Below are 26,063 nucleotides of genomic sequence, written 5' to 3'. Positions count from 1 at the left end.
ATAGCAACACCCCTGGACTAACGACCCAGGTGGGTGCCAAACTGAGGAAAGACAATCCCAGAGTCATATCACTAGTAACCACAAGAGGGAGCCAAAAAGTCTAATTCACAACAGTACCCCCCCCTTAAGGAGGGGTCACCGAACCCTCACCAAGACCACCAGGGCGATCAGGATGAGCAGCGTGAAAGGCACGAACTAAATCGGCCGCATGCACATCAGAAGCAACCACCCAGGAATTATCCTCCTGACCATAGCCCTTCCACTTGACCAGATACTGAAGCCTCCGCCTGGAGAGACGGGAGTCCAAGATCTTCTCCACCACGTACTCCAACTCGCCCTCAACCAACACCGGAGCAGGAGGCTCAACAGAAGGAACCACAGGCACAACGTACCGCCGCAACAAAGACCTATGGAACACGTTGTGAATGGCAAACGACACCGGAAGATCCAAGCGAAAGGACACAGGATTAAGGATTTCCAATATCTTGTAAGGACAGATGAAGCGAGGCTTAAATTTAGGAGAGGAGACCTTCATAGGAACAAATCGAGAAGACAGCCATACCAAATCCCCAACACGAAGTCGGGGACCCACACCGCGGCGGCGGTTGGCAAAACGCTGAGCCTTCTCCTGTGACAACTTTAAGTTGTCCACCACATGATTCCAGATCTGCTGCAACCTATCCACCACAGAATCTACCCCAGGACAGTCAGAAGGCTCCACATGTCCCGAGGAAAAACGAGGATGGAAACCAGAGTTGCAGAAAAATGGCGAAACCAAAGTAGCGGAACTAGCCCGATTATTAAGGGCAAACTCAGCCAACGGCAAGAAGATCACCCAATCATCCTGATCTGCCGAAACAAAACACCTCAAATAAGCCTCCAGAGTCTGATTAGTTCGCTCCGTTTGTCCATTAGTCTGAGGATGAAAGGCAGACGAAAACGACAAATCAATGCCCATCCTAGCACAAAAGGATCGCCAGAACCTGGAAACAAACTGGGATCCTCTGTCAGACACAATATTCTCAGGAATGCCGTGTAAACGAACCACATTCTGAAAGAACACAGGAACCAGATCAGAAGAGGAAGGCAGCTTAGGCAAAGGCACCAAATGGACCATTTTAGAAAAGCGATCACATACCACCCAGATGACAGACATGCCCTGACACACCGGGAGATCTGAAATGAAATCCATGGAAATGTGTGTCCAAGGCCTCTTCGGGACAGGCAAGGGCAAGAGCAACCCGCTGGCACGAGAACAGCAAGGCTTAGCTCGAGCACAAGTCCCACAGGACTGCACAAATGACCGCACATCCCGTGACAAGGAAGGCCACCAAAAGGACCTAGCCACCAGATCTCTGGTGCCAAAAATTCCCGGATGCCCTGCCAACACCGAGGAATGAACCTCGGAAATGACTCTGCTGGTCCACTTATCAGGAACAAACAGTCTGTCAGGTGGACAAGAGTCAGGTCTACCAGCCTGAAATCTCTGCAACACACGTCGCAAATCAGGAGAAATGGCCGACAAGATAACTCCCTCTTTAAGAATACCAACTGGTTCTGCGACTCCAGGAGAGTCAGGCACAAAGCTCCTTGAAAGAGCATCAGCCTTCACATTCCTTGAACCTGGTAAATACGAGACCACAAAGTCAAAACGGGAGAAAAACAATGACCAGCGGGCCTGTCTAGGATTCAGGCGTTTAGCAGACTCGAGATACATCAAATTTTTGTGATCAGTCAAGACCACCACACGATGCTTAGCACCCTCGAGCCAATGACGCCACTCCTCAAATGCCCACTTCATGGCCAGCAACTCCCGATTGCCAACATAATTCCGCTCAGCAGGCGAAAACTTCCTAGAGAAGAAAGCACATGGTCTCATTACCGAGCAACCAGGGCCTCTCTGCGACAAAACGGCCCATGCCCCAATCTCAGAAGCATCCACTTCGACCTGAAAGGGAAGTGAGACATCAGGCTGGCACAAAACAGGTGCCGAAGTAAACCGGCGCTTCAACTCTTGGAACGCCTCCACGGCTGCAGGAGCCCAGTTAGCAACATCAGAACCTTTCTTGGTCATATCCGTCAAAGGTTTAACAACGCTAGAAAAATTAGCGATAAAACGATGGTAGAAGTTAGCAAAACCCAAGAACTTCTGAAGACTCTTAACTGACGTGGGTTGAGTCCAATCATGAATAGCTCGGACCTTGACTGGGTCCATCTCCACAGCAGAAGGGGAAAAAATAAACCCCAAAAAGGGAACCTTCTGTACTCCAAAGAGACATTTTGAGCCCTTAACAAACAAAGCATTCTCACGCAAAACCTGAAACACCATCCTGACCTGCTCCACATGTGAGTCCCAATCTTCAGAGAAAACCAGAATATCATCCAGATAAACAATCATAAATTTATCCAGATACTTCCGGCCGGAAAATATCATGCATAAAGGACTGAAACACTGAGGGAGCATTAGAGAGCCCAAAAGGCATCACCAAGTACTCAAAATGACCTTCGGGCGTATTAAATGCTGTCTTCCATTCATCTCCTTGCTTAATGCGCACAAGGTTGTACGCACCACGAAGATCTATCTTGGTGAACCACTTGGCACCTTTAATCCGGGCAAACAAGTCCGACAACAGAGCCAAAGGATACTGAAATTTAACAGTGATTTTATTCAGAAGCCGATAGTCAATACAAGGTCTCAAAGATCCGTCCTTCTTGGCCACAAAAAAGAATCCCGCACCAAGAGGGGAAGAGGATGGACGGATATGCCCCTTCTCCAGAGACTCCTTGATATACGAACGCATTGCGGCATGCTCAGGTACAGACAGATTAAATAGTCTTCCCTTAGGAAATTTACTACCTGGAATCAAATCTATGGCGCAGTCACAGTCCCTATGAGGAGGCAGAGCACTGGACCTGGACTCGCTGAATACATCCTGATAATCAGACAAATACTCAGGAACTTCCGAAGGAGTAGAGGAAGCAATAGACACCGGCGGGGAATCAGCATGAATTCCCTGACAGCCCCAACTTGACACAGACATTGCCTTCCAATCCAAGACTGGATTGTGGGTCTGTAACCATGGCAGACCCAAAACGACCAAATCATGCATTTTATGCAGAACAAGAAAACGAATCACCTCCCGATGTTCAGGAGTCATGCACATGGTTACCTGCGTCCAAAACTGCGGTTTATTTTCCGCCAATGGCGTAGCATCAATACCTCTAAGAGGAATAGGATTTACCAACGGTTCAAGAACAAAACCACAGCGCTTGGCAAATGACAGATCCATAAGACTCAGGGCAGCACCTGAATCCACAAACGCCATAACAGGGTAAGAAGACAATGAGCAAATTAAAGTCACAGACAAAATAAATTTAGGTTGCAAATTACCAATGGCGACAGGACTAACAACCCTTGTTAGGCGTTTAGAGCATGCTGATATAACATGTGTAGAATCACCACAGTAAAAACACAACCCATTCTGACGTCTATGATTTTTCCGCTCATTTCTAGTCTGAATTCTATCACATTGCATTAAATCAGGTGTTTGTTCAGACAACACCACCAGAGGATTAGCGGTTTTGCGCTCCCGCAAACGCCGGTCAATTTGAATAGCCAGCGCCATGGAATCATTCAGACTTGTAGGAATGGGGAAACCCACCATCACATTCTTAATGGCTTCAGAAAGGCCATTTCTGAAATTTGCGGCCAGAGCACACTCATTCCACTGAGTAAGCACGGACCATTTCCGAAATTTTTGGCAATACTCTTCAGCTTCATCCTGGCCCTGAGAAATAGCCAGCAAGGCTTTTTCTGCCTGAACTTCAAGATTGGGTTCCTCGTAAAGCAATCCGAGCGCCAGAAAAAACGCATCAATATTTGCCAATGCCGGATCTCCTGGTGCTAGCGAGAAAGCCCAATCCTGAGGGTCGCCCCGAAAAAAAGAGATAACAATTTTAACTTTCTGAGCTGAATCTCCAGATGAACGGGGTCTCAGAGATAGAAACAATTTACAATTATTCCTGAAATTCCTAAACTTAAATCGGTCTCCAGAAAACAATTCAGGAATAGGTATTTTAGGTTCAGACATTGGACTACTGGTAACAAAATCTTGTATGCCCTGCACACGAGCAGCAAGCTGGTCTACACTTGTAATCAAGGTCTGGACATTCATGTCTGCAGCAAGCACAAGCCACTCAGAGGTAAAGGGGAGGAAGAGAGGAAAAAAAAAAAAAAAAAACTCAGAATTTCCTTTCTTATTATCCCACTTCTGCAATGCATTAAACATTCAATGTTGGCCTGGCATACTGTTATGACCCCAATGGCAGAGGGTCTCAAAAATAATTACTAAGTCTGCAAACACAAAAAACCAGCTCATAGGGCAGTGGTAACTGAGCTGACCATATATCTAATCCTAGCACCACAAATAGCAGCAGCCGGGGAACGTGCCTACGTTGGTTCTAGACGTCTCGCGCCAGCCGGAGCACTAACTAACCCTAGAAGGGAAAAGAAAGACCTTTCTTGCCTCCAGAGAAAAGACCCCAAAAGTTGGATACAAGCCCCCAACAAATAATAACGGTGAGGTAAGAGGAAAAGACAAAAACGTAAGAATGAGCTAGGTATTTAGCAAAGAGAGGCCCACTAGCTAATAGCAGAATATAGTAAGATGACTTATATGGTCAGCAAAAACCCTATCAAAATATCCACGCTGGATATTCAAGAACCCCCGAACCGTCTAACGGCCCAGGGGGAGAACACCAGCCCCCTAGAGCTTCCAGCAAAGTCAGGAATCACATTTAGTACAAGCTGGACAAAAATAAGAGCAAAGCAAATAACCAAAAAACAAAGAAGCAGGACTTAGCTTAGTTTTGCACGAACCAGGACCAGCAGACAGGAGCAAACAGAAAGGATCTGATTACAACGATGCCAGGCACTGGACTAAGGATCCAGGAAGTTTATATAGCAACACCCCTGGACTAACGACCCAGGTGGGTGCCAAACTGAGGAAAGACAATCCCAGAGTCATATCACTAGTAACCACAAGAGGGAGCCAAAAAGTCTAATTCACAACAGAGACCGCAGCGGAGATGGCCCGAGATTCCCCCTGTGCAGAGACGGGAACTCGACCCCTAACACTAAGAGACCTTTTTAAACGCTTAGGAAGCCTTTGCAGGTTTTTTTTTGTTAATTATTCTAATTTACTGAGATAATGACTTTTGGGCTTTCATTGGCTGTAAGCCATAATCATCAACATTAACAGAAATAAACACTTGAAATAGATCACTCTGTTTCTAATGACTCTGTATCATATCTGAGTTTCACTTTTTGTATTGAAGAACTGAAATAAATTATCTTTTTGATGATATTCTAGTTTAGTGAGAAGCACCTATATCTATCTTTCTTCAGTATCCAACATTTCCCTTTGTACAATGAAATTTTGCCAGGGTCGAGCAAACATTAAGAATTCTTTCCAATTTTTTTTCTTTAGAGTGAGGCTACGTTACCTCAATGAATTTTTGGTGATTTTTTATGCTGCTTATTTTGGAAAAAAAAATTAAAGTAACCAATTTTACTTAATGGGTGCATAAAATCTACAACATCAAAGGCTCGCCAAAAACTCACCATGGGAATGTAGCCTATTACTATGTAAACAAATGTCTAGTGCCAAAAGAAAATATTTCACACAGTACAGAATAATAATACGATATAGTACTTACTTAATGTTGCTATAGAAAATACACACAAAAATGCCATAAAATGGTAAAAAATGCTACAAATTTTATTAACTTTTATTAACCCAGAAAAAGTAATCCGGTCAAGATGAACACCTTATAAAAATTTGGAAATGAAGATCCATGAGATCACGCTATTCAACAGCCATTCGGACTTTGGTTTGTCAGAGACAAATAAACCTCTGCTTGAATCCAGGGATTGTTAGCTGGCCATTGACCACAAATGGTAAGTCATCCTTGAGAATTGCCTGGATGGTGCCAACGTTGAAGTGCCTTTTCGATCCCTTCTTGAATGTCTCTGCACCAGATTTTATTACCTGCTGAATTAAGGTGAGCGCCATCTTTCTCAAACAAGTGAGCAACATCACCCTCCAGATCCATATGGCGGACCACCACTGCCCACTTAGTCTTCTTACATCTTTGATAATTTGTGAGTTGTTTGTTAATCTTCTTGCAGGCAAACTTAAATGGTTTGTGGTTCTTTGCCTGTGGACATTTATATCTCTTCACAATCTGTGACCAGACAATTTCTACTCCTGGAAACAGTGACTTCAACTTAAAGATATCAAACTTTATGTTACCAATCAGATCCATTATAGAAACACCGCTATAAAGATCATCCCCCCCAGCATGTATAACCAGAATATCAGGGGGCCGGTCTAAACATGAGTAACGAGTAACTGTGGGTGTAACAGAATCCCAAGTCAGACTACTAAATCCTAGCCACTGAATAATGGCCTTTGAAAGCGGAAAACCCAACTGGCGTCCATCTGGAACAAGTGATACTTTCTCCAATGCTGAAGCAACCAAGGAATCTCCAAGAATCCAAACCAAGCAAGGATGGAGATCTGCAGGAACAAGGTTAAAGAAAAACATTTAAAAAAACTTGTACACACATAGATTTGTATTTGACTACCCAGTCTACCTCTTCATAGTCCTATATCAATTCTACCCACCTGAGGAACCTTTGGCTCTCATCAATGTTAAAGCGGAATACTGTGTGAACGGTAAAAATGAACAAATTCATCTGTAACAAACTAAATTCTAGTGAAATCAACATTTTCAGGATTCGATAAGCACAAATCAAGAAAAGTGGCAGCCAACTAGCTACAATTTGGCAGGATTGTTTTGAGGGCTTGGAAGGGAACATAATACTAATGTATCCTAGGCCTTCACTTGAGTCCTTAAGCCACCGCCACAGATTCCAGATACACCATGGTGATTGTAGGTTATTCCACAGCTGAGACCTATGAGGTGGGACAACACTTGTCATTGACATCATGTTGCCCTTCTTACACATGTCAGTGCATGGGGTTTATTGGCAGAAGAACCAATGACCTTAATGGAGGACTGGTGAGCTGCGGAGGCAGTGTCACATGAGGGCCAAGGACAGGCGAGTATCATTTATTCTTTTTGTGGCGTGGAAAGACCTCAGAGCATAATAAACTTCTTTCCTCAACAGTCTGGGCACTTTTTGGATGTGGACCAAATTCTTCCACTAAATAGTGTGTGAGACAGCTGACACAATGAAGTCATTTCACCGCATCAGCTGTGTACTGCTGAGAGTCAGTGCACAGGAGACAAGACCAAAGCGCCAGGGGAACGAGAGCGAGGACAGTGTGTTTTTTTTATGTGTATGGGATGTTTGTATGTATATGGGATGCAATGTGTGGCTCATGCTGCACATGGGAGGCTATTTCTGGCTCATGCTGCATATGGGAGGCTATGTGGGGATCATGCTGTAGATGGGAGGCTATGTGGGGCGCATACTGTATATAAGAGGCTATGTGTGGTTCATGCTGTATATAAGAGACTATGACGGTGCTCATGCTATACATGGAAGGAAATATGGGGGCTCTTATGGTATATAGTGGGATATATGGGGGCTCATACTTTATGTAAGGGGATGTCAGCATACTTAAAGGTTAAAGGAAACCTGTTACCAGATTTGGCCAATATGAAATACGCCCACCAACTTTGAGGGCTGATATACAGCATTCTATAATGATGTATACAAGCCGCCAACTCGACCTGTAAGAGAGGTAAAAGACTTTTTATTATACTCACCTGCGGGGCGGTCAGGGCAAGGGGTGTCGATGTTCGTGGTCCGGCGCCTTGAATCTTATTACGATTGGCATACTCCTTCTTGCTTTGTGTGGATAACGCATCCCTACGTAATCCACACAGTCACGCATCCCTACGTCATCCATACAGTCTCCCCGACATCGCGCTCCTGCGCAGGTGTACTGATTTGCCCTATTGAGGACAGAGCAAAGTACTGCAGTGTGCAGGCGCCGGAGCTCTCTGACCTTTCCCAGCACCTGCAGAGAAAGAAGGGGGACGTAGATCGTACGTAGATGAGAGGCGCCAGATCAAGAATATTGACACCCCTCGGACTGGACCGCCCTGCAGGTGAGTATAATAAAAAGTATTTTTCTTGTCTTACAGGTTGGGTTGGGGAGAGATATACAGCATTATAGAATGCTGTATATCAGCCCTGAAAGGTGGTGGCATTACCTCATATCGGCCAAACCTGGTGACAGGTTCCCTTTATTTCTGCTCAATATTAAGTCATAATTAATATAAAATAATAATTCATATGTTAATATTAATATCGAGCAAAATTACATTCAGCCTATTAGTTCAGCCCTCCACAACAGTAACGCTCTCTCTTGTGGCCCCTTGAGAAAATTAATTGCCCACCCTGTTTAAGGCAATCCTAAAAGGGTTGTCCGTTCAAAACCAATAAGTCTGCACACTCTGTGTGACTGCAGATTTATGAATCCCCAGCGTACGCAATATGGGGGGAATTTGCTGGTTTCATACCCGGGACCTCCTAACATGTGCAATACAAGGTGATTGGGTTATGATAATGGCTACGGTTTTCTGGATACATCCTCCACTATATATAAAGCTTAAGTCACAAAAATCTCAAAAACAACGCACACAAACAAATGATTGTAATATTCAATATAAAGTGTAAGAGAATAATAAGCAAATTTCTACTATAACATGTGTGCCACTGATATATAGTAGGGCATATTGGTAATAATTCACACTCAAAGAACAAACCGAATTTGGACCCATTTAAATTAAAAACATTATTTTATTAATAATCAATTATAAAATTGGTGCAGGTGGGGACAAAAACACAGGGAAAAGGGACGCACACAACTGAGGACTGGCAGGACATGAATTAATATGGTAGCAATAACATTATGTGTACAAATGAATATATATTGCTGCCAAAAATAAACTACAGAAAAAATAAATAAATACCAAAAGGTACAATTTCCGCAGAATCACCAGACATGTATACAATATAAGCCCCATAAAAAAGGTAAAAAAGTGGAAAAGATTCAAAATGAAATAAATCTGGGTAAGGAGGTAACTGTATACCATAATAAAGTGATCGTGCATGTGAGACAGTACTACCGGAATGTAAGTAATTACATAGTGTGCACGTACAAGCTCAAAATAGGGGTGATAACATTATCAAAATACTGCCATTGAGTAAAGTCATAAAGTACCTGTGAGATGGGTGATGAATAACAAGCAGTCCAGAGGATGTGTCCATCCGGACGCGCGTTTTGGTGATTGCCTTCATCAGGGAGTGGCGCCATCCAGAGGAAGTGAGTCATTTATGTGAACAAGGACCAATGAGAGCGGAGGGGAGGTGGTGTGACACGCGCGAGCAAAGGAGGTTACCAGGCGCCTCCGCACTGCCGCCTGGTACAGGAGTAACAGGCTAACACTAGGGGGATAATTACAAAATAATTATTTGAGGCTCTTGTGATTAAAGAACCAACTGTCCCTACTCTGTACCTGCTACCCAAAATACACAAGAATTCCGAAGATCCTCCAGGAAGACCAATCATTTCGGGTAATCATAATTTTGTGGAAAATGTGGGCAAGTTTATGGATGCGAAACGTAAACCCCTGGTAGAATGCCTTCCATCATTTACTCTTGATGCAGTAGACTTTTCGAAAAAAATCGATGGTTTACATCTGGAGGATACTTTATTGGTAACTTGTGATGTTGAATCCTTGTATACTAATATTAAACATACAGATGGTATTCATGCAACCAAGTGTTTCTTGGTGACGTCAGATTCTTCTTCTTCTATGAATGAGTTCATCATTCAGTTGTTGGAGTTCAGCTTGACACACAATTTTTTCACTTTTAAGGAGTCCCTCTACCTACAGCTCCAGGGCACTGCCATGAGTGCACCATTTGCACCCTCCTATGCAAATCTATTCCTGGGGCTGTGGGAGAGGGACCTATTCCTATCTGACAATAACCATCATATGCACCGTATCCTTTTCTGGACATGGTACATAGATAACATTTTTTTCATTTGGCAAGGCACCTCTGGGACTATGAATGAATTTATTGCATATATCAATAACAATGATCTCAATATCCATCTCACCTGCATATACGATACTCATACTTTGTAATTTTTGGATGTGAGGGTCAAGCGTGATACTTCAAACACACTGCAAACTGATCTATATAGGAAACCAACATTGTCTAATGCATTGTTACATGCTTCATCGTCTCATCCTGCTCCACTCAAACGTTCAATACCGGTGAGTCAGTTCCTACGTTTAAAACGTTTGTGTTCAACTGACTCGATTTTGAAATCCAAGCAAGAGATCTCAAATTTAGATTTCTTAATCGTGGCTATAGCCATAGATGTGCAAAACAGGCGTACAATAGAGCCAAACATACTACTAGAAATAATTTATTATACTTCACCAAAAAAGAATCTCCATCTACCATTGTTCGATTTATTACAAACTATCATGCACATTCTAACCTAATGTATGATATTTTGAAAAAATATTGGCCTATTCTTTTATCTGATCACACCTTGGCTCCATATCTTCCGAATCAGCCTAACATCACTTACCGTCATTCAAGAAATATGCGAGACATCTTGGTGCACAGTCACTATCAGAATGACCCACAGACTTTTTTTAACAAGATACCACCACGAAGAGGCAGTTTTCCTTGTGGACATGGTGTGGCCTGTCCTCCCCCTTCCCCTCCCCCCCAGTTCTCTCTCCCCCTTCCCTCTCCCTCCTTTCTCCCTTCCCCCCTATTCCTCCCTTCTTCCCTCCCTCTTCCCATTCCCCCTTTTCCTTCTTCCACCCACTTCAGTGTCCAACAAATTTATGTATACTCATGTGGTATTTCTTATTTCATTTATTTTAGTCATCTGGTATATGCTGAGTTACCTATTGGTCCTTGACGTACTTCGTGGTCAACTTCCGATGCCTTTTCTTGGATCAGTCTATCCATCAATCCCATGAAATATATGGCATAAATAAATTTCACGGCATCATTAATATGGACATCGCAAGAATACTGTTTCTATTTTTACTGTATATGTATTTTTGGTTCTTATTCTTTTCATATTTATTATTAAAGTTATTCCCCCCCATTATCCAATTTATTTTTATTTATTATTGTTATTTATTATTCATCATCATTTTTCATTTATTATTTATTGTTTTTATTTTCATTATATCTCTTTTTTTGGTACATAATCTGTACAATAGATTATTGTAGTCAAATCGTACACCATATTTTTTTCCTTTTTGCCTCTTGTTTTTCTCCTTCCTAGCATCCATCAATCAGTTTGGTTTATGTCTCCCAAACACACTTCCTCACATTTTCATTTAATTTATTCTTACATTATTCTTTCGCTTATTTCCTGATTGGATTTACCTTTTACCTGCCAGGACCTTATCACATGACTTTTCCCATGACAGTGAGTCAGGTGGAACGCACGCCAGCAATGCGTTCCAGGTGCTCCCGCCTCCTGCTTTCGCGTCCCCATGGCATCACATCAGTTGATTTTGGTGTCTTGGGTCACATGGGGCGGCAGTGTGGAGGCGCCTGATAACCTCCTTTGCTCGCGCGTGTCACGCCTTGCCCCTCCGCTCTCATTGGTCCTTGTTCACATAAATGACTCACTTCCTCTGGATGGCGCCACCCCCTGATGAAAGCAATCGCCGAAACGCGCGTCCGGATGGACACATCCTCTGGACTGCTTGTTATTCATCACCCATCTCACAGGTACTTTATGACTTCACTCAATTGCAGTATTTTGATAATGTTATCACCCCTATTTTGAGCTTGTACGTGCACACTATGTGATTACTTACATTCCAGTAGTACTGTCTCACATGCACGGTCACTTTATTATGGTATACAGTTACCTCCTTACACAGATTTATTTCATTTTGAATCTTTTCCACATTTTACCTGTTTTTATGGGGCTTATATTGTATACATGTCTGGTGATTCTGCCACAATTGTACCTTTTGGTATTTATTTATTTTTTCTATTATTTATTTTTGGCAGCAATATATATTCATTTGTACACATAATGTGACTGCTACCATATTAATTCATGTCCAGCTGGTCCTCAGTTGTATGTGTCCCTTTTCCTGTGTTTTTGTAATGTGTAATCAGAGAATGAACTTCTCTTTAACCCTTTACACCCCAAGCCTCGTTTCACCTTCCTGACCAGGCCAAATTTTTAAATTCTGACCAGTGTCACTTTATGTGGTAATAACTTGAAAACTTGAAATTTTTGTGCCCTTAAAAACAGATGGTCAAAACACGGAAAATAATTAATAAATTACATTTGCCACTCATCTACTTTACATGAGCGTAATTTTTTTTTGTTAGAAGGGTTAAAAGTGCAGGGCTCGGAAGGAGCGCCATTAAAACAGCAGAGCCTTCAACCCCCAAGTGACCCTATTTTGGAAACTAGATTCCTCAACTAATTCATGTATGGGTATTATGAGAATCTTGGTCCCACAGGTGCATCACAGAACTTTATATTATTAGGACGTGAAAATTAAAAATACATCTTTTTCCACAAAAATTTAGCTTTAGCCCCAAATATTTCATTTTCATAAGAGAAGCAGGCTTAATTGGACCACTCACTTTGTTGTGCAATTTCTCCTGAGTATGATGATGCCCAATATGTTGGGGAAAAGTACTGTTTGGGCACACAGCAGGGCTTGTAATGGAGGAAGCATTATTTGAATTTTGGCTGGAACAGATTGATAGATTGTAGATGCCATATTACATTTGAAGCGTCCTTGACATGCCAAAACAACAGAAACCCCCACAAGTTTCACCATTTTGGAAATTACACCTCTCGAGAAATTCATTTAGGGGAATAGTCAGCATTTTTAACTCACAGGTGATTCCCAGAATTGTATAACATTGGTATTTGTAAATGAAAAATTAATATTTTTTTCCCTAAATTGTTGCTTTGGCCCAAAGTTTTTAATTTTCAAAAAGGTTAATAGGAGAAAACAAAAGGTATAATTTGTTACACAGTTTTTCTTGAGTACAGCAATGCACCATGTGTAGTTGAAAACTACTTTGGCGGCACAGTGCAAAGCTCCGAAGCAAAGGACAGCCATACTGCAGGGAAGATTTAGCTGTTATGGTTTGCGGGTGCTATGTCACATTGGTAGAGCCCCTGAGGTGACAGAACAGCAGAAACCCCCATAAGTCACCCCACGTTACAACCTTCAGTGAATTCATCTATGGGTGCAGTGATCATGTTTACACCTCATGTGCCTCCTAAAATTTTATACCATTGGGTGGTGAAAAAAATAATAAAATTTTTACCACAACAATGTTGTTTTAGCCCCATATTTTACATTTTCACATGGAAAAATGGCACCAAAATTTGTCACACAATTTCTGCTGAATGTGAAAATATTATATATGTCGCTGTACAGTACTGTTTAGCCATACAGCGAGACTCGGGAGGGACAGAGCGCTATGAGTCTTGAACAAATTTTCATAGAATAATTTGTGGACTCCATATACAGAGCCCCTAAGTGCCAGAACAGCAGAATCCCCCCCCCCCCCCCCAAGTGACCCCATTTTGGAAATTACACTCCTTTGAAAATATATCTACAGGTGTAGTGATGATTCTGACTTCATGGGTATTTTTCAGAATGAAGCAGCAGTGGATGTTATGGAGGGAAAATTGCATATCTGCCATTGCATTGACCAGTACGTTGTAGTGTTCATACATTGTACCCAGCTCCTGCTTCTGAAGACACCCACCCGTAAAGTAGACGGGCTCTCATCACTACAGAAATGCCAAACATGTGGGAGCTAAATGTGGTTTAGACACACTTTGGGGCTTAGAAGGGAGGAGGGTATTTAGATTTGGGAGAGCAGAATACGCTGGATTTCTTTTGGAAGGCGATTAGCCATAGCGCTTTTCCAGAGCATTTGGGCTACCAGTAACGTAGAAGCCCCTTATATTTCCACTGACAGATGACAGATCTGAGTGGGGACTTGCTATTTTTGTGGACTGAGTTAAAGCCTTTATTGACAACATTTTACATACAATTTTGGATGACATTTATCCTGCACTCTACGCTGAGCACTTATATCGGGGTTTCCATGTAAGGCCAAAGTAACAGTAGCATATGGTATCCGATGCGAGCATCGGATGCAATATGTTAACGACACTCGACTCTTGCTCTGCTGCGAGCAGGAGCCGAGTGTCATGCTCTGTTGTCTGATCCTCTCGCATGTGAGAATTATAGAACAGGTGCGGAGGAGACAGAGAAAGTAATTTCTCCATTTCCTCCATTGCCGGCATCAGCGGCAATCGCACTGCACTTTGCTGATATCCCGTGCAGTGCGATGTTTCACAAGCACCCATAGATTTTTATGCACACTTAAAAAGACAGACACCGCCGGATCACAGGTCCTACGGCATCCATAGTGCCTTCATCTACCTCATTAAAGGAAATCTTCCATCGAGGGTTCCGTCTGAATCACGTATTTCAGAGATTTACACGGAAACCCCGATGTAAGTGCTCAGCGCAGGATAAGTGTGAGCCAAGCCTTACTGTGATGTTTCGGAGGCAGAAAGCTTGAAAACCAACAATTCAGGATTTTTTTTTGTGTTTTTTTTTTATGCCATTCACCATGTAGTAAAATTGATAAGTCAGCTTTATTCTTCAGGTCAGTACAATTACAGTGATGCCACAATTATATTTTTTTATGTTTTACCACTTTTACACAATAAAACTATTTTATTTAAAAAAAAAAATGTTTTTACATCACTATATTCTGAGAGCTATGGCTTTTTTACTTCTCCACTGATGGAGTTGTTTGGAGGCTCGTTTTTTTTGACGGACAAGATCATGTTTTCAGCGGTACCATTTTTATTTACATTCATCTTTTTGATCGCGTTTTATTCAATTTTTGGGCCGGTATGATGAAAAAGCATTGTTTTTGGCTACGTTTTTTACCGTGTCTCAACCAGCTTGAAGAGGACACTGATGCTTGTACTCGGGGAGATAGGTGTTGGTCAGAAGCATCCGGCGTGAAACTGGTCAAGGTACCCTCTCCAGGTTCAGCTGCTGGCAAAGCTGCCGAAACTCCTGCCTCTGAAAACGGGATAGAAGTGTCAGCCACAGAACAATCGAAACTAGGTATATGCTTTGTTCTAAAGATCCCCATACACATTCAATAAAAGTTTACACGGGAATGGCCAACCATCTAATGTGTTTGGGGGCCTCTTGACTCACCTCCAATAGATGATCCTTTTGTTCTCCGGGAGATAAACCAAATGCTCCTGTGTAAAGGGGGATAGGAGAGACAACTGTCTAATGTGTATGTAGGCTTTAAGAGGAAGTTACGTTGAAAACATTGGGAGAACCAAGTGCCTTAGAAGAGCTAAAATGAGTGGAGAGGATGAAGACTATAACCGATTAAATGCAAATGCCCCATGTTGTCAAACCAAACTATCACCAATTAATTTTTCATCAGTTCACCCCATTCCTCTATCAACCTCAAATCTGCACACCAGGATATTAGCAAAATGGCCCTAAAGCTCTTGGAACCTGAAGGATCAGTAAATAGGTTAAGGCCAGTGCTATTGAAATCCCCCATCGAACAGGTTTGCTCATTTTATGCCTTGAAGAAAGATTCCCAAAGAGAAATCATCCTTAATGGGGTGACCAGAAAAATGCCCACAGGAAAAATGCCCACAGTAAAATTGCCCACAGGAAAAATGCCCACAGGAAAATTGCCCACACGGAAAATTGCCCACACGGAAAATTGCCCACACGGAAATTTGCCCACACGGAAAATTGCCCACACGGAAAATTGCCCACATGGAAAATTGCCCACACGGAAAATTGCCCACATGGAAAATTACCCACACGAAAAATTGCCCACACAGAAAATTGCCCACATGGAAAATTGCCCACACGGAAAATTGCCCACACAGAAAATTGCCAATTGCAGCATCACAAAGTTTCAGATCCATGATATTTGAGGTGCAAGGTGAAGAATGCCCACAGAAAATTGCCCACAGGCTGAATTATAGGTTAAATGCTCTGCAGGACAGGGGGATAGTATATGCATGTATACATGAGATGCTCTGCAGGGCAGAAGAATAATATATAATAAGTGAGATGCTCTGCAGGACAGAGAATAGCAAAGACCTACAGGTTAAATGCTCTGCAGGACAGGGGAATAGTATGCAGGTATACATGAGATGCTCTGCAGGGCAGAAGAATAATATAGAATTGTAGGTGAGATGCTCTGTAGGACAGAGAATAGCAAATATATATAGGTTAAATGCTCTGCAGGACAGGGGGATATTATGCATGTATACATTAGATGCTCTGCAGGGCAGAAGAATAATATATAATTATAGGTGAGATGCTCTGCAGGACAGAGAATAGCAAAGAGATATAGGTTAAATGCTCTGCAGGACAGGGGGATATTATGCAGGTGTACGTGAGATGCTCTGCAGGGCAGAAGAATAATAAAGAATTATAGGTGAGTTGCTCTGCAGGATAGAGAATAGCAAAGATCATAGGTTAAATGCTCTGCAGGACAGGGGGATAGTATGCAGGTATACGTGAGATGCTCTGCAGAACAGAGAATAGTATAGAATTATAGGTGAGATGCTCTGCAGCACAGAAGAATGTTGGCAAAAATTGCCCACATAAAAAACTACCAACAAGTTTATTAAGAACAGTTTATTAATGAGTTCTAATAACAACAATAACTTAAGTTTATTAAACAATCATTGCACACCTGCAAATAATTAGCTGCCAGGTGATTGTCCTTGACTTCCATGGGCTCCATTAAAATACAATACAGCACAACACAGGCAGCAAATAAAATGCAGAATGGATTTCAACAAAGTTCTCTGGGCCCAGTTTACTTCTCCAGGTTCTACAGGTTCGGTTCACTCATCCCTAGTCCCAGAGTACGGATTCTGTTCTTAGGAGTTGTCATTCCACTGTGCTAACAATAATTCTACTCTCATTGTGGTGTGTCTGGGCCTAGAGACGCTTAGGCTATGTTCACACGCTGCGGATTTTGCTGCGGATCCGCAGCGTTTCCGCAGCTGCGGGTCCGCAGCGGTTTCCCATGCGTTTACAGTACAATGCACATGCTGCGGAAAAAACGCGCGGAAACGCAGTGGTTTACATTCCGCAGCATGTCAATTCTTTGTGCGGAATCTGCAGCGGTTTTACACCTGCTCCATAATAGAAAACCGCAGGTGTAAAACCGCAGTGGAATCCGCACAAAAACCGCGGTAATTCCGCAGTAAATCCGCAGGAAAAATGTGCGGTTATTGCCCTGTGGATTTATCAAATCCGCTGCAGAAAAATCCACAGATGATCATTCTACGTGTGCACATACCCTTATTCAAATCCACTCTGCATTTCCTTCCATCCTACGCCTGCCTGCACCTGCAGTGTATGTGTATAATACATAACTAGGTAGGGTCTGTTCACTCTTACTCTTGGCAGTCATACGTGGACAGGGAAGGAAGTGCATTCCCCAGATTCACTGCCACTGAAGTCAATGGGAGAGCGGAGCTGCTATGGCACTTCCGTTCCTCTGACAGATTCTGACAGAATCTCACCTTTCTGCGGTGCCTTCTGGGCTTCCAGGACCATCTATCTCAGCCAGCAGCACCCTGCTTTTGGTGGGCACCCACTGAGATGATACTGTATTAGATCTGACCTGCAGTCCCATGTAACCACAGAAAATACAGTGATTCTTTTGTGGGTACTGATAGCAGTGATGGCTCCTCTGGATCACACTGCTGCTGGTTCTGCATGTGCTGCTGTTCTGGGCTGGTGGGAGGAGTAAGGCAGAATCAGTGAGAGATGAGAGCAGACTAGATATATCTATTGCTGAGAATGACAGACTGCTACAAACTACAGATCTTCAGCATGTTTGCAGTTTTGCACTAGGTCAGCTGTAAATCACAAGTTGATCACATATCATGTGAACATCCTCACCTTTCACCTCAAATATCATAGATCTGAAACTTTGTGATGCTGCAATTGGCAATTTTCCATGTGGGCAATTTTCCATGTGGGCAATTTTCCGTGTGGGCAAATTTCTGTGTGGGCAATTTTCCATGTGGGGAATTTTCCGAGTGGGGAATTTTCCGTGTGGGCAATTTTCCATGTGGGTAATTTTCCATGTGGGTAATTTTCCGTGTGGGCAATTTTCTGTGTGGGCAATTTTCCTGTGGGCATTTTTCCTGTGGGCAATTTTCCTGTGGGCAATTTTCCTGTGGGCATTTTTCAGGGAACCCCTTAATGGGTAGGACAACTCATATGGTAGCCACATACAATCATCTTGGGAAAACTCTGCCCATGGGAATTACATGGCATGCAAATAGAAGTAAACGCTTGTACTTGTCGAAGAGTAAAATAACGGAATAAATAAGGTAATGGCCTCATGAAGCCTAAATTATTTTTCTGTAGGACAGCAGAATACCATAACCACTGCATCGGCCCCAACGCCTAAAGATTACAGCACTTGAACTGGCCCTAAAATTTTATCAGACAGTAGGAAGTCAAAGCAACTGGCCAGGTGCTGAAAAGAGGATGGAATCGGGAATTGGATGGACCTACAGAAAAAATAAAAAATGTTACATGGCTATAAAGATCGACCGACAATTATATCTCCTAACTCCCCCATAAAAAAAAGCGCTCTGATCAGCAGAGTGTTCAGGTGTTTTCTATGGGGAGAGAGGAGAAAACTGCTGACATATTCCTCCAGGAGAAGCTCATCTCTCCTGCAAACAAAATGATTGGCTATCGAAACTCTATCAGATATTGTGAGGAGAGAGTTTAGAGGCCCTCCATACATATCAGATAGTCGTCCAGTTCTACCAAAATTACCGGGTTCAGCCGACTTTCATCTCATGTGTATGGGGGCCTTAAGTAATGTGAGAGTGCACAAAAGCTGACTCTTAATGAAAGGGAACAAAAGATCTTAAAATAAAAACAAAACAGCAGACAACCAAGGAGGTGGAAACAGTTCTTGTGTGATGGTAACTGGCCAGGAGTGCCATCAAGACTGCTGCCCAAAAGGGGTTGTACAGCGAAGAGTATCACCTATCCACGGGATAGATGATACCTTATAGCTCAGTGGGGAACAAACAGTCGTTGCCCACGCTAATCAGCAGAATGGGGTGCTTTAATCTTAGTTGAGAATGGAGCGGTAGTGCACATGTCCGACCACTGCCCCATTTGTGCTCTATGGGGCTGCTGGAAAAAGAGCTACGGGAATGAATGGAGCAGCGATTGGACATGCACACTGCCGCTCCATTCTAACGATCGATGTGGGTCAGAGCGGTCAGGCCTTCACTGATCTTATCTAAAATTTATCAGCAATTTCAAGGATAGGTGATAACTTACATTCACTGGACAACCCCTTTAATGAGCTCATCAAATGAGACATATGGGAATCACTAAAAATGAGGACATCTGACGGAATTCGCATTCAGCATCAAATTTGTCAGATGCAATTAAAATGTGCATCATTATATTCTGAGGACTGTCCTGACCATAATAAACATAGGGAAAAAAAATAAGAAAGGAATGCTATACTCACCCAGTCTTCACCTGTCCCGCCAAAGCTCCTCTCCAGTCACGACTTTGGCCCCTGTAGTGTTGATAAGACCCCACAATGCCATGACGTTGCAGGGCCTAATCAGCACCAGAGGCGGCAAAATGTAATCAATAACCGGACCAGAGGGGAGATGCGTGGTTAGACAGATGATGGCTTGGCGAGTATATTTTTTTAACCCCTTGTCATCAGCTGCCATTTTTCTGCATTCAAGGTGAACTCTAAGAGGGAGAAGAACAAGTTAAGAAAAAGGCAGAGCATCGAATGGACCAGCAGAAACAAAAACTTGTCCTACACCTTTGGCCTGGGACAGCTCAAAGAATCCCACAGTATGTAGTATCATCTCTATGCTTACGACATGCAGATCTACCTATCCGGACCTGACCTCATCTCCTTACTTACCAAAATCCCACACTGTCTGTCTGCTATCTCGGCCTTCTTTTCTGCTCGCTTTCTAAAACTGAACATGGACAAAACAGAATTTATCATCTTTTCCCCATCTCACTCTACCCCTCCACCAGACCTATCTATCAATGTCAATGGCTGCTCACTTTCCCCAGTCCCACACGCCCGGTGCCTCGGGGTGATCCTCAACTCTGCCCTCTTTTCAAGCCACATATCCAAGTCCTTGCCTCCTCCTGCCGCCTCAAACTCAAAAATATCTCCCGGAGCAGCGCATTTCTTGACCCCGACACCACAAAAAACTAGTGCATGCCCATATCATCTCCCGCCTTTACTACTGCAACCTCCTACTCTCTGGCCTCCCCTCTAGCACTCTGGCACCACTCCAATCCATCCTACACTCCCCTGCCCGACTAATCTACCTGTCTTCCTGCTATTCCCCAGCCTCTCCCCTATGCCAAGCCCTTCACTGGCTTCCTATTGCCCAGAGACTCCAGTTCAAAACCCTTACAATGACATACAAAGCCATCCACAACCTGTCTCCTCCATACATCTGTGACATGATCTCCCGGTACTTACCTACACGCAACCTCCGATCCTCTCAAGGTCTCCTTCTCTCCTCCCTTCTCATCTCTTCTTCCCACAACTGCATCCAAGACTTCTCCCATGCTTCCCCCATACTCTGGAACTCTCTACCACAACACATCAGACTCTAACCTACCATAGAAACCTTCAAAAAGAACCTGAAGACTCACCTCTTCCGACAAGCCTACAGCTTTCAGTGATCTTCATCCTACTGAACCGCCACAAAACCAGCTCTACCCTCTCCTAGTGTATCCTCACCCATCCCCTGCAGACTGTGAGCCCTTGCGGGAAGGGTCCTCCCTCCTTATGTACCTGTGTGCCTTGTTTTTTGCTCATGTTTAATTGTATTTTTCTATATTTGCCCCCTTTTCACATGTAAAGCGCCATGGAATAAATGGTGCTATAAAAATGCATAATAATAATAATAATAATAATAATAAAATGCCGTCTTCCCCTTTCTTGGGATACCAACACAAGAACACGGAGCAAAAAAGTCCACATCAATATAATTATGTATAAAAGTCTATAAAGTTTTATTAATTATAACAATATAATTGCTGTATCAATACAAAAAGGGTTATAAATCTGAATATATGTGCTGTCTGCACTATGCATATAACAGAGGACAATAAGGAGGAGACATGACGGTAGCCAAGTTAGCGGGGGATACTACAATACATCCTTAGGGCAACAGCATGAACCGATACCAAGTCTATAAACGGTCTTACAGATCTCCAGTACCATGAATGACAGTGTACATAGTCAGACTAGTCCCATATATAGCATATCGCAATTTCAGAAGATTCATGCTTATCCATTTGTAATCATCAGGGAAGGCACCCCCACCTCTCTCAGCACCCCCGGACGCACGTTTCGCGTTCTAGCTTTTTCAACAGGGTCTGCTTGTAGCTAGTCTCATTGTGCTTAAATGTGGATAAAACCGGAAGTGGCGGCGGGAAAACGGCGCATGCGCAGTGGCACCATCACCAGGGCCATCACAGCAGGGTGTGCGTGGAGGCGGAACTCCGCCGTAGGACGTCCAATGACTCGCACGCTCAGCTGATGCTGATAGCCATAGTGAAAGGCGAACACAGTCGATGGCAATGGGCATGCGCACCACCGGCAACCATTTTCCCTGTTGAAAAAGCTCACCGCGAAACGCGCGTCCAGGGCCTTCAGGTGGTTTGTGGCTGGGTTCCCTCTGTTCTATGGGTAAGTGCACATGATTAATACTAACAACTTCATTTGTATGTTCACTGGGGCAGGGATTATGTGTTTACTTATGGCGTTTTTGTGATACTATTTCCCTGTGACATACTTAACCAGGTTTATACTATGTGTACCAGTTAGGGATGATGCTCACCTATACCACATCCCACCTGATGTACCGTCATATCCTCCGTGTACTGCCTTTTCTGTTTTGGTATATTTCTGCCTACAGCAGATATATATTTATGCTTGTTAAATTGATTATTTATTAATAAATCGTATTATAATGTTGCTTTGGACTGTCGTACTCCATTTGTTTGTGTTGCTATATTTCTGGAGTTGTCCAGATAGGTGGAGGCCCTTGGGGCATCCGGGGAGAGTTTTATACTCTCAAGGTGTATATGTATGGGGGCTTTTTGATTATGGTCATATATGACATTTTCTAAAAGACCACAGCGGCGGCCATATTTGTAGTGATAAGTTTATCAAATCACTACAGATTGCCAAATAACCCTCACTTCTAGAGAATTGAAAGTTCGGACACGCGAGCATGTACGAGATATCTTGGCTGCTAAGGAAGTGGTAGATCCGTCAGGTCTGAAGACTATACCAAGACAATTTCGGATGTTCCACGGATCAGATCCCCAGGGTCCATGGCTTTAGACGCAACATAGGCTGCACTGGACTCCCTCTGTCCCCTATATGGAAGTCTTAAAGAAACAAGAAGTCTTGCTGACTGTCGGTCGCTAATTGTGTACATTATGATATATATGCACTATTTGTTTACCATCATTGCACGTGTCACTATATCACTGTTGTTGTTGTTATGTATAATGTACTCATCCCAAATTGGAATCTATGTTATTATTGTAGTTTTCCATATTAGTATATTTATAGAAATGGATGGGTCAATAATGCCCTCTTATTTATATCATTTTCACTATATTGCACAGGGTATTCCAAGTATGGGGTTATTTGGGAATCTGTAGTGATTTGACAAACTTATCACTACAAATATGGCCGCCGCCGTGGTCTTTTAGAAAATGGTTGCCGGTGGTGCGCATGCCCATTGCCATCCACTGTGTTCGCCTTTCACTATGGCTATCAGCATCAGCTGAGCGTGCGAGTCATTGGACGTCCTACAGCGGAGTTCCGCCTCCACGCACGCCCTGCTGTGATGGCCCTGGTGATGGCGCGCCCTGGGTGCCACTGCGCATGTGCTGTTTTCCCAGCGCCACTTCCGGTTTTATCCACATTTAAGCACAATGAGACTAGCTACAAGCAGACACTGTTGAAAAAGCTAGAACGTGAAACGCGCGTCCGGGGGTGCTGAGAGAGGTGGGGGTGCCTTCCCTGATGATTACAAATGGGTAAGCATGAATCTTCTGAAATTGCGATATGTTATATATGGAACTAGTCTGACTATGTACACTGTCATTCATGGTACTGGAGATCTGTAAGACCGTTTATAGACTTGGTATCGGTTCATGCTGTTGCCCTAAGGATGTATTGTAGTATCCCACCCTAACTTGGCTACCGTCATGTCTCCTCCTTATTGTCCTCTGTTATATGCATAGTGAAGACAGCACATATATGCAGATATATAACCCTTTTTGTATTGATACAGCAATTATATTGTTATAATTAATAAAACTTTATAGACTTTTATACATAATTATGTTGATGTGGACTTTTTTGCTCCGTGTTCTTGTGTTGGTATTAGTATTTTGGAGTAGTCCTGGTGGTTGGGCGCCCGTGGGGTGCTCTGGGAGAGCTGGTGGTATCCGCTCTTGGTTACAACATACGCTGGTGCTTCATGATTGTGTTATTAAATATTCCCTTTCTTGGGATACAGGTCTAGGCAAGGCAGCATCTCCAAAATGTGCAATGGTGCCCAAGTTTCACGATCCATGTACAAGTCGCAATTTCCAGACCAGCTGCAGGTCAACTGAGCTGATGTCAGCAGACTCATTGGAATATCTGGGGTTGCTGCATTTGGGTCAGGAAATCTGACCGGTAAGGGCAACACATACTATGCAAGGAACAAAGTTTGATTATGTGCCTATTATACCTCTCAAAAGCCACAAAGTTAAGTGTACAGACTCAAAAAATCAACAGTTTCATATATGCCTATATGACTGCAGAGTTTGGGTCAGGAGACCTGCGGCCGGTCCATCCATCCCTGTCCTTACTTGGACTGTATTTCACGGACTTCTGAATTTGGCCGGAAGTGGGTTATAATTATCAGAAGATTAGAAGTTCCTAGTTAAGGATCACCATTTACCCAATAACAACATTTAATGGGGAATTGTTATCTAAGCATTCGATTCACGTGAAACCTATACTTCAAAATTCTTCTAGACATGAACTTACAACCTCACAGACATAGGAGACTCTAAGTTTGGCTCAGGAGTCAGTCTGGGCCATATACAGACCGTGAAATACGACAGTGTGAATTCAGCCTTACTCAGACACGCTGCGCCGGCTCCAGGATTCAAGATGCATGATGGCGATTGTCACCTAGACCGCACATAGAGTACTGTGTACAGTTTTGGGCACCGGTGCTCAGGAAGGAAATAATAGAACTAGAGCGAGTACAAAGGAGGGCAACAAAATTAATAAAGGGTATGGGGGAACTACAATACCCAGAGAGATTAGCAAAAATAGAATTATTTAGTCAAGAAAAATGATGACTGAGGGCCGGGGTGATCTAATAACCATGTATAAGTATATAAGGGGACAATACCAATATCTCTCCGAGGATCTGTTTATACCAAGGAAGGTGATGGTTACAAGGGGGCATTCTCCGCATCTGGAGGAGAGAAGGTTTTTTCCACCAACATAGAAGAGGATTCTTTACTGTTAGGGCAGTGAGAATCTGGAATTCCTTGCCTGAGGAGGTGGTGATGGCGAACTCAGTCGAGGGGTTCAAGAGAGGCCTGGATATCTTCCTGGAGCAGAACAATATTGTATCTTACAGTTATTAGGTTCTTTAGAAGGACGTAGATCTGGGGATTTATTCTGATGGAATATAGGCTGAACTGGATGGACAAATGTCTTTTTTGGCCTTGCTAACTATGTTACCTACAAATCCTTACCTGGAACAGAGGAACTGACTGGCGTTGGCTCAGAGGGTTCTTCCTCCTGCTGATCTTGCATTATTGTGGCTGAACAGCTTTGCAGTAACCTTTCTATACGTAATTCAATGGGCTCCTCCTCGGTGTTGTTGGAATGGGTCATGTTGGGATCTTTCCCGTTGCTGCAACTGTGGCAGGTTTCCGCCTTGTCTGTGCGCGGATTTGGTGACGGACTGGAGTAGCACTGCCCGCTGTCTCTACTGGACTTCTGTTCCTCCTCAGATACAATACCAGCGTCTTCAGATTTTAGTCCACTGTCTGATCCGTGCCGGGAAGCCGCATTAAGCGGAATCCGCAAATCTTCATTCCATAAATCAGTGTCTAAACTGAATGGATTCTCCGAAGGACAAGGCACCTCTGAAGATGGGCACTGCCCAGCGGCCACTTCTGGAGGGTCCCTACCAGGGCTACTAACTTTGAGATGATTTCTGGGCACCGGGGATGGACTTCTGGGCCCTAAAGATCTAACTCTCTTAGCACATGGAGAGGCATCTTGTGCATCAGATGCTTTTCCTTCATCTGCAACTATTTCTGCCACTTTCTCTTGCAGCCAGGCTTCACCTCTCACCAGTGCTGCTGCTCGCACCTTGCCAAGCAATTCCTCCAGGACAGCAGACATGGTGCAATGTGCATACACTTCCTAGTGCAGGACAGACACCTCCTCCTCTTCTCTAACCTCCCAGTATGCTCCAGTAAACCAGTAGCCACTACAAACTGGGAGGAGGGAATCAATGCATAAGATAAGACTGAGGGGGAATGATTGCAGAGGCTCCTGTATGGCAAATGTCAGAACCTGCACCCTGCCTGTGTCCTGCTGTGGTGAAATGTTGTGTAGGGGATGATATGAAGAATTTGAGGTGTCACATCAGAGCCAAAACAAAATAAAAAAAAGTGTGTGTTAGGGGTCGAGTTCCCGCCTCTGCACAGGGGGAATCTTGGGCCATCTCCGCTGCGGTCTCCCATTCTCCTCCTGCCGCAGTGGAGCCTGCTCAGCGGAGATGTCGGTCCCAGTGTCTCGCTCACTCTGACTC

At 43.5% G+C, this 26,063-nt stretch overlaps 1 protein-coding gene across 3 annotated transcripts; it reads right to left on the bottom strand.

Annotated features, from left to right (window-relative positions):
* Positions 1-5,593: 5,593 nt before the first annotated feature.
* LOC143809306 (uncharacterized) lies at positions 5,594-25,702 on the bottom strand. Of its 3 annotated transcripts, XR_013222207.1 has the most exons (4): positions 24,994-25,656; positions 15,331-15,377; positions 15,052-15,189; positions 5,594-6,581 (listed from the first exon to the last, which is right to left on the bottom strand). XR_013222207.1 is itself a non-coding variant. In XM_077292401.1 (3 exons), the coding sequence occupies exons 1-3, from the start codon at positions 25,649-25,651 to the stop codon at positions 5,965-5,967; spliced, it is 1,413 nt and encodes a 470-aa protein (XP_077148516.1). In that variant the 5' UTR covers positions 25,652-25,702; the 3' UTR covers positions 5,594-5,964. The 3 variants fall into 3 exon arrangements, 2 of the variants coding, with proteins under 2 accessions (XP_077148516.1, XP_077148517.1); XM_077292401.1 differs by lacking the exon at positions 15,331-15,377 and having other exon boundaries at positions 24,994-25,702; XM_077292402.1 differs by lacking the exons at positions 15,052-15,189; positions 15,331-15,377 and having other exon boundaries at positions 24,994-25,702.
* Positions 25,703-26,063: the final 361 nt, after the last annotated feature.

Source organism: Ranitomeya variabilis, chromosome 2, assembly GCF_051348905.1.
Source record: "Ranitomeya variabilis isolate aRanVar5 chromosome 2, aRanVar5.hap1, whole genome shotgun sequence".
NCBI classification, from domain to species: Eukaryota; Metazoa; Chordata; class Amphibia; order Anura; family Dendrobatidae; genus Ranitomeya; species Ranitomeya variabilis.
This window is presented reverse-complemented; position numbering and strand designations above follow the sequence as displayed.

What these genes read in the sequence shown, in the direction of transcription:
- LOC143809306 (XM_077292401.1), bottom strand. Translation starts at nt 25,651, where the DNA reads ATGTCTGCTGTCCTGGAGGAATTGCTTGGCAAGGTGCGAGCAGCAGCA. An exon ending in AGTCAGTTCCTCTGTTCCAG is followed by an intron (nt 15,190 to 24,993) that starts GTAAGGATTTGT and finishes TCCCGTTTTCAG; the next exon opens with AGGCAGGAGTTTCGGCAGCT. An exon ending in TTCAAGCTGGTTGAGACACG is followed by an intron (nt 6,582 to 15,051) that starts GTAAAAAACGTA and finishes TTGTTCCTGCAG; the next exon opens with ATCTCCATCCTTGCTTGGTT.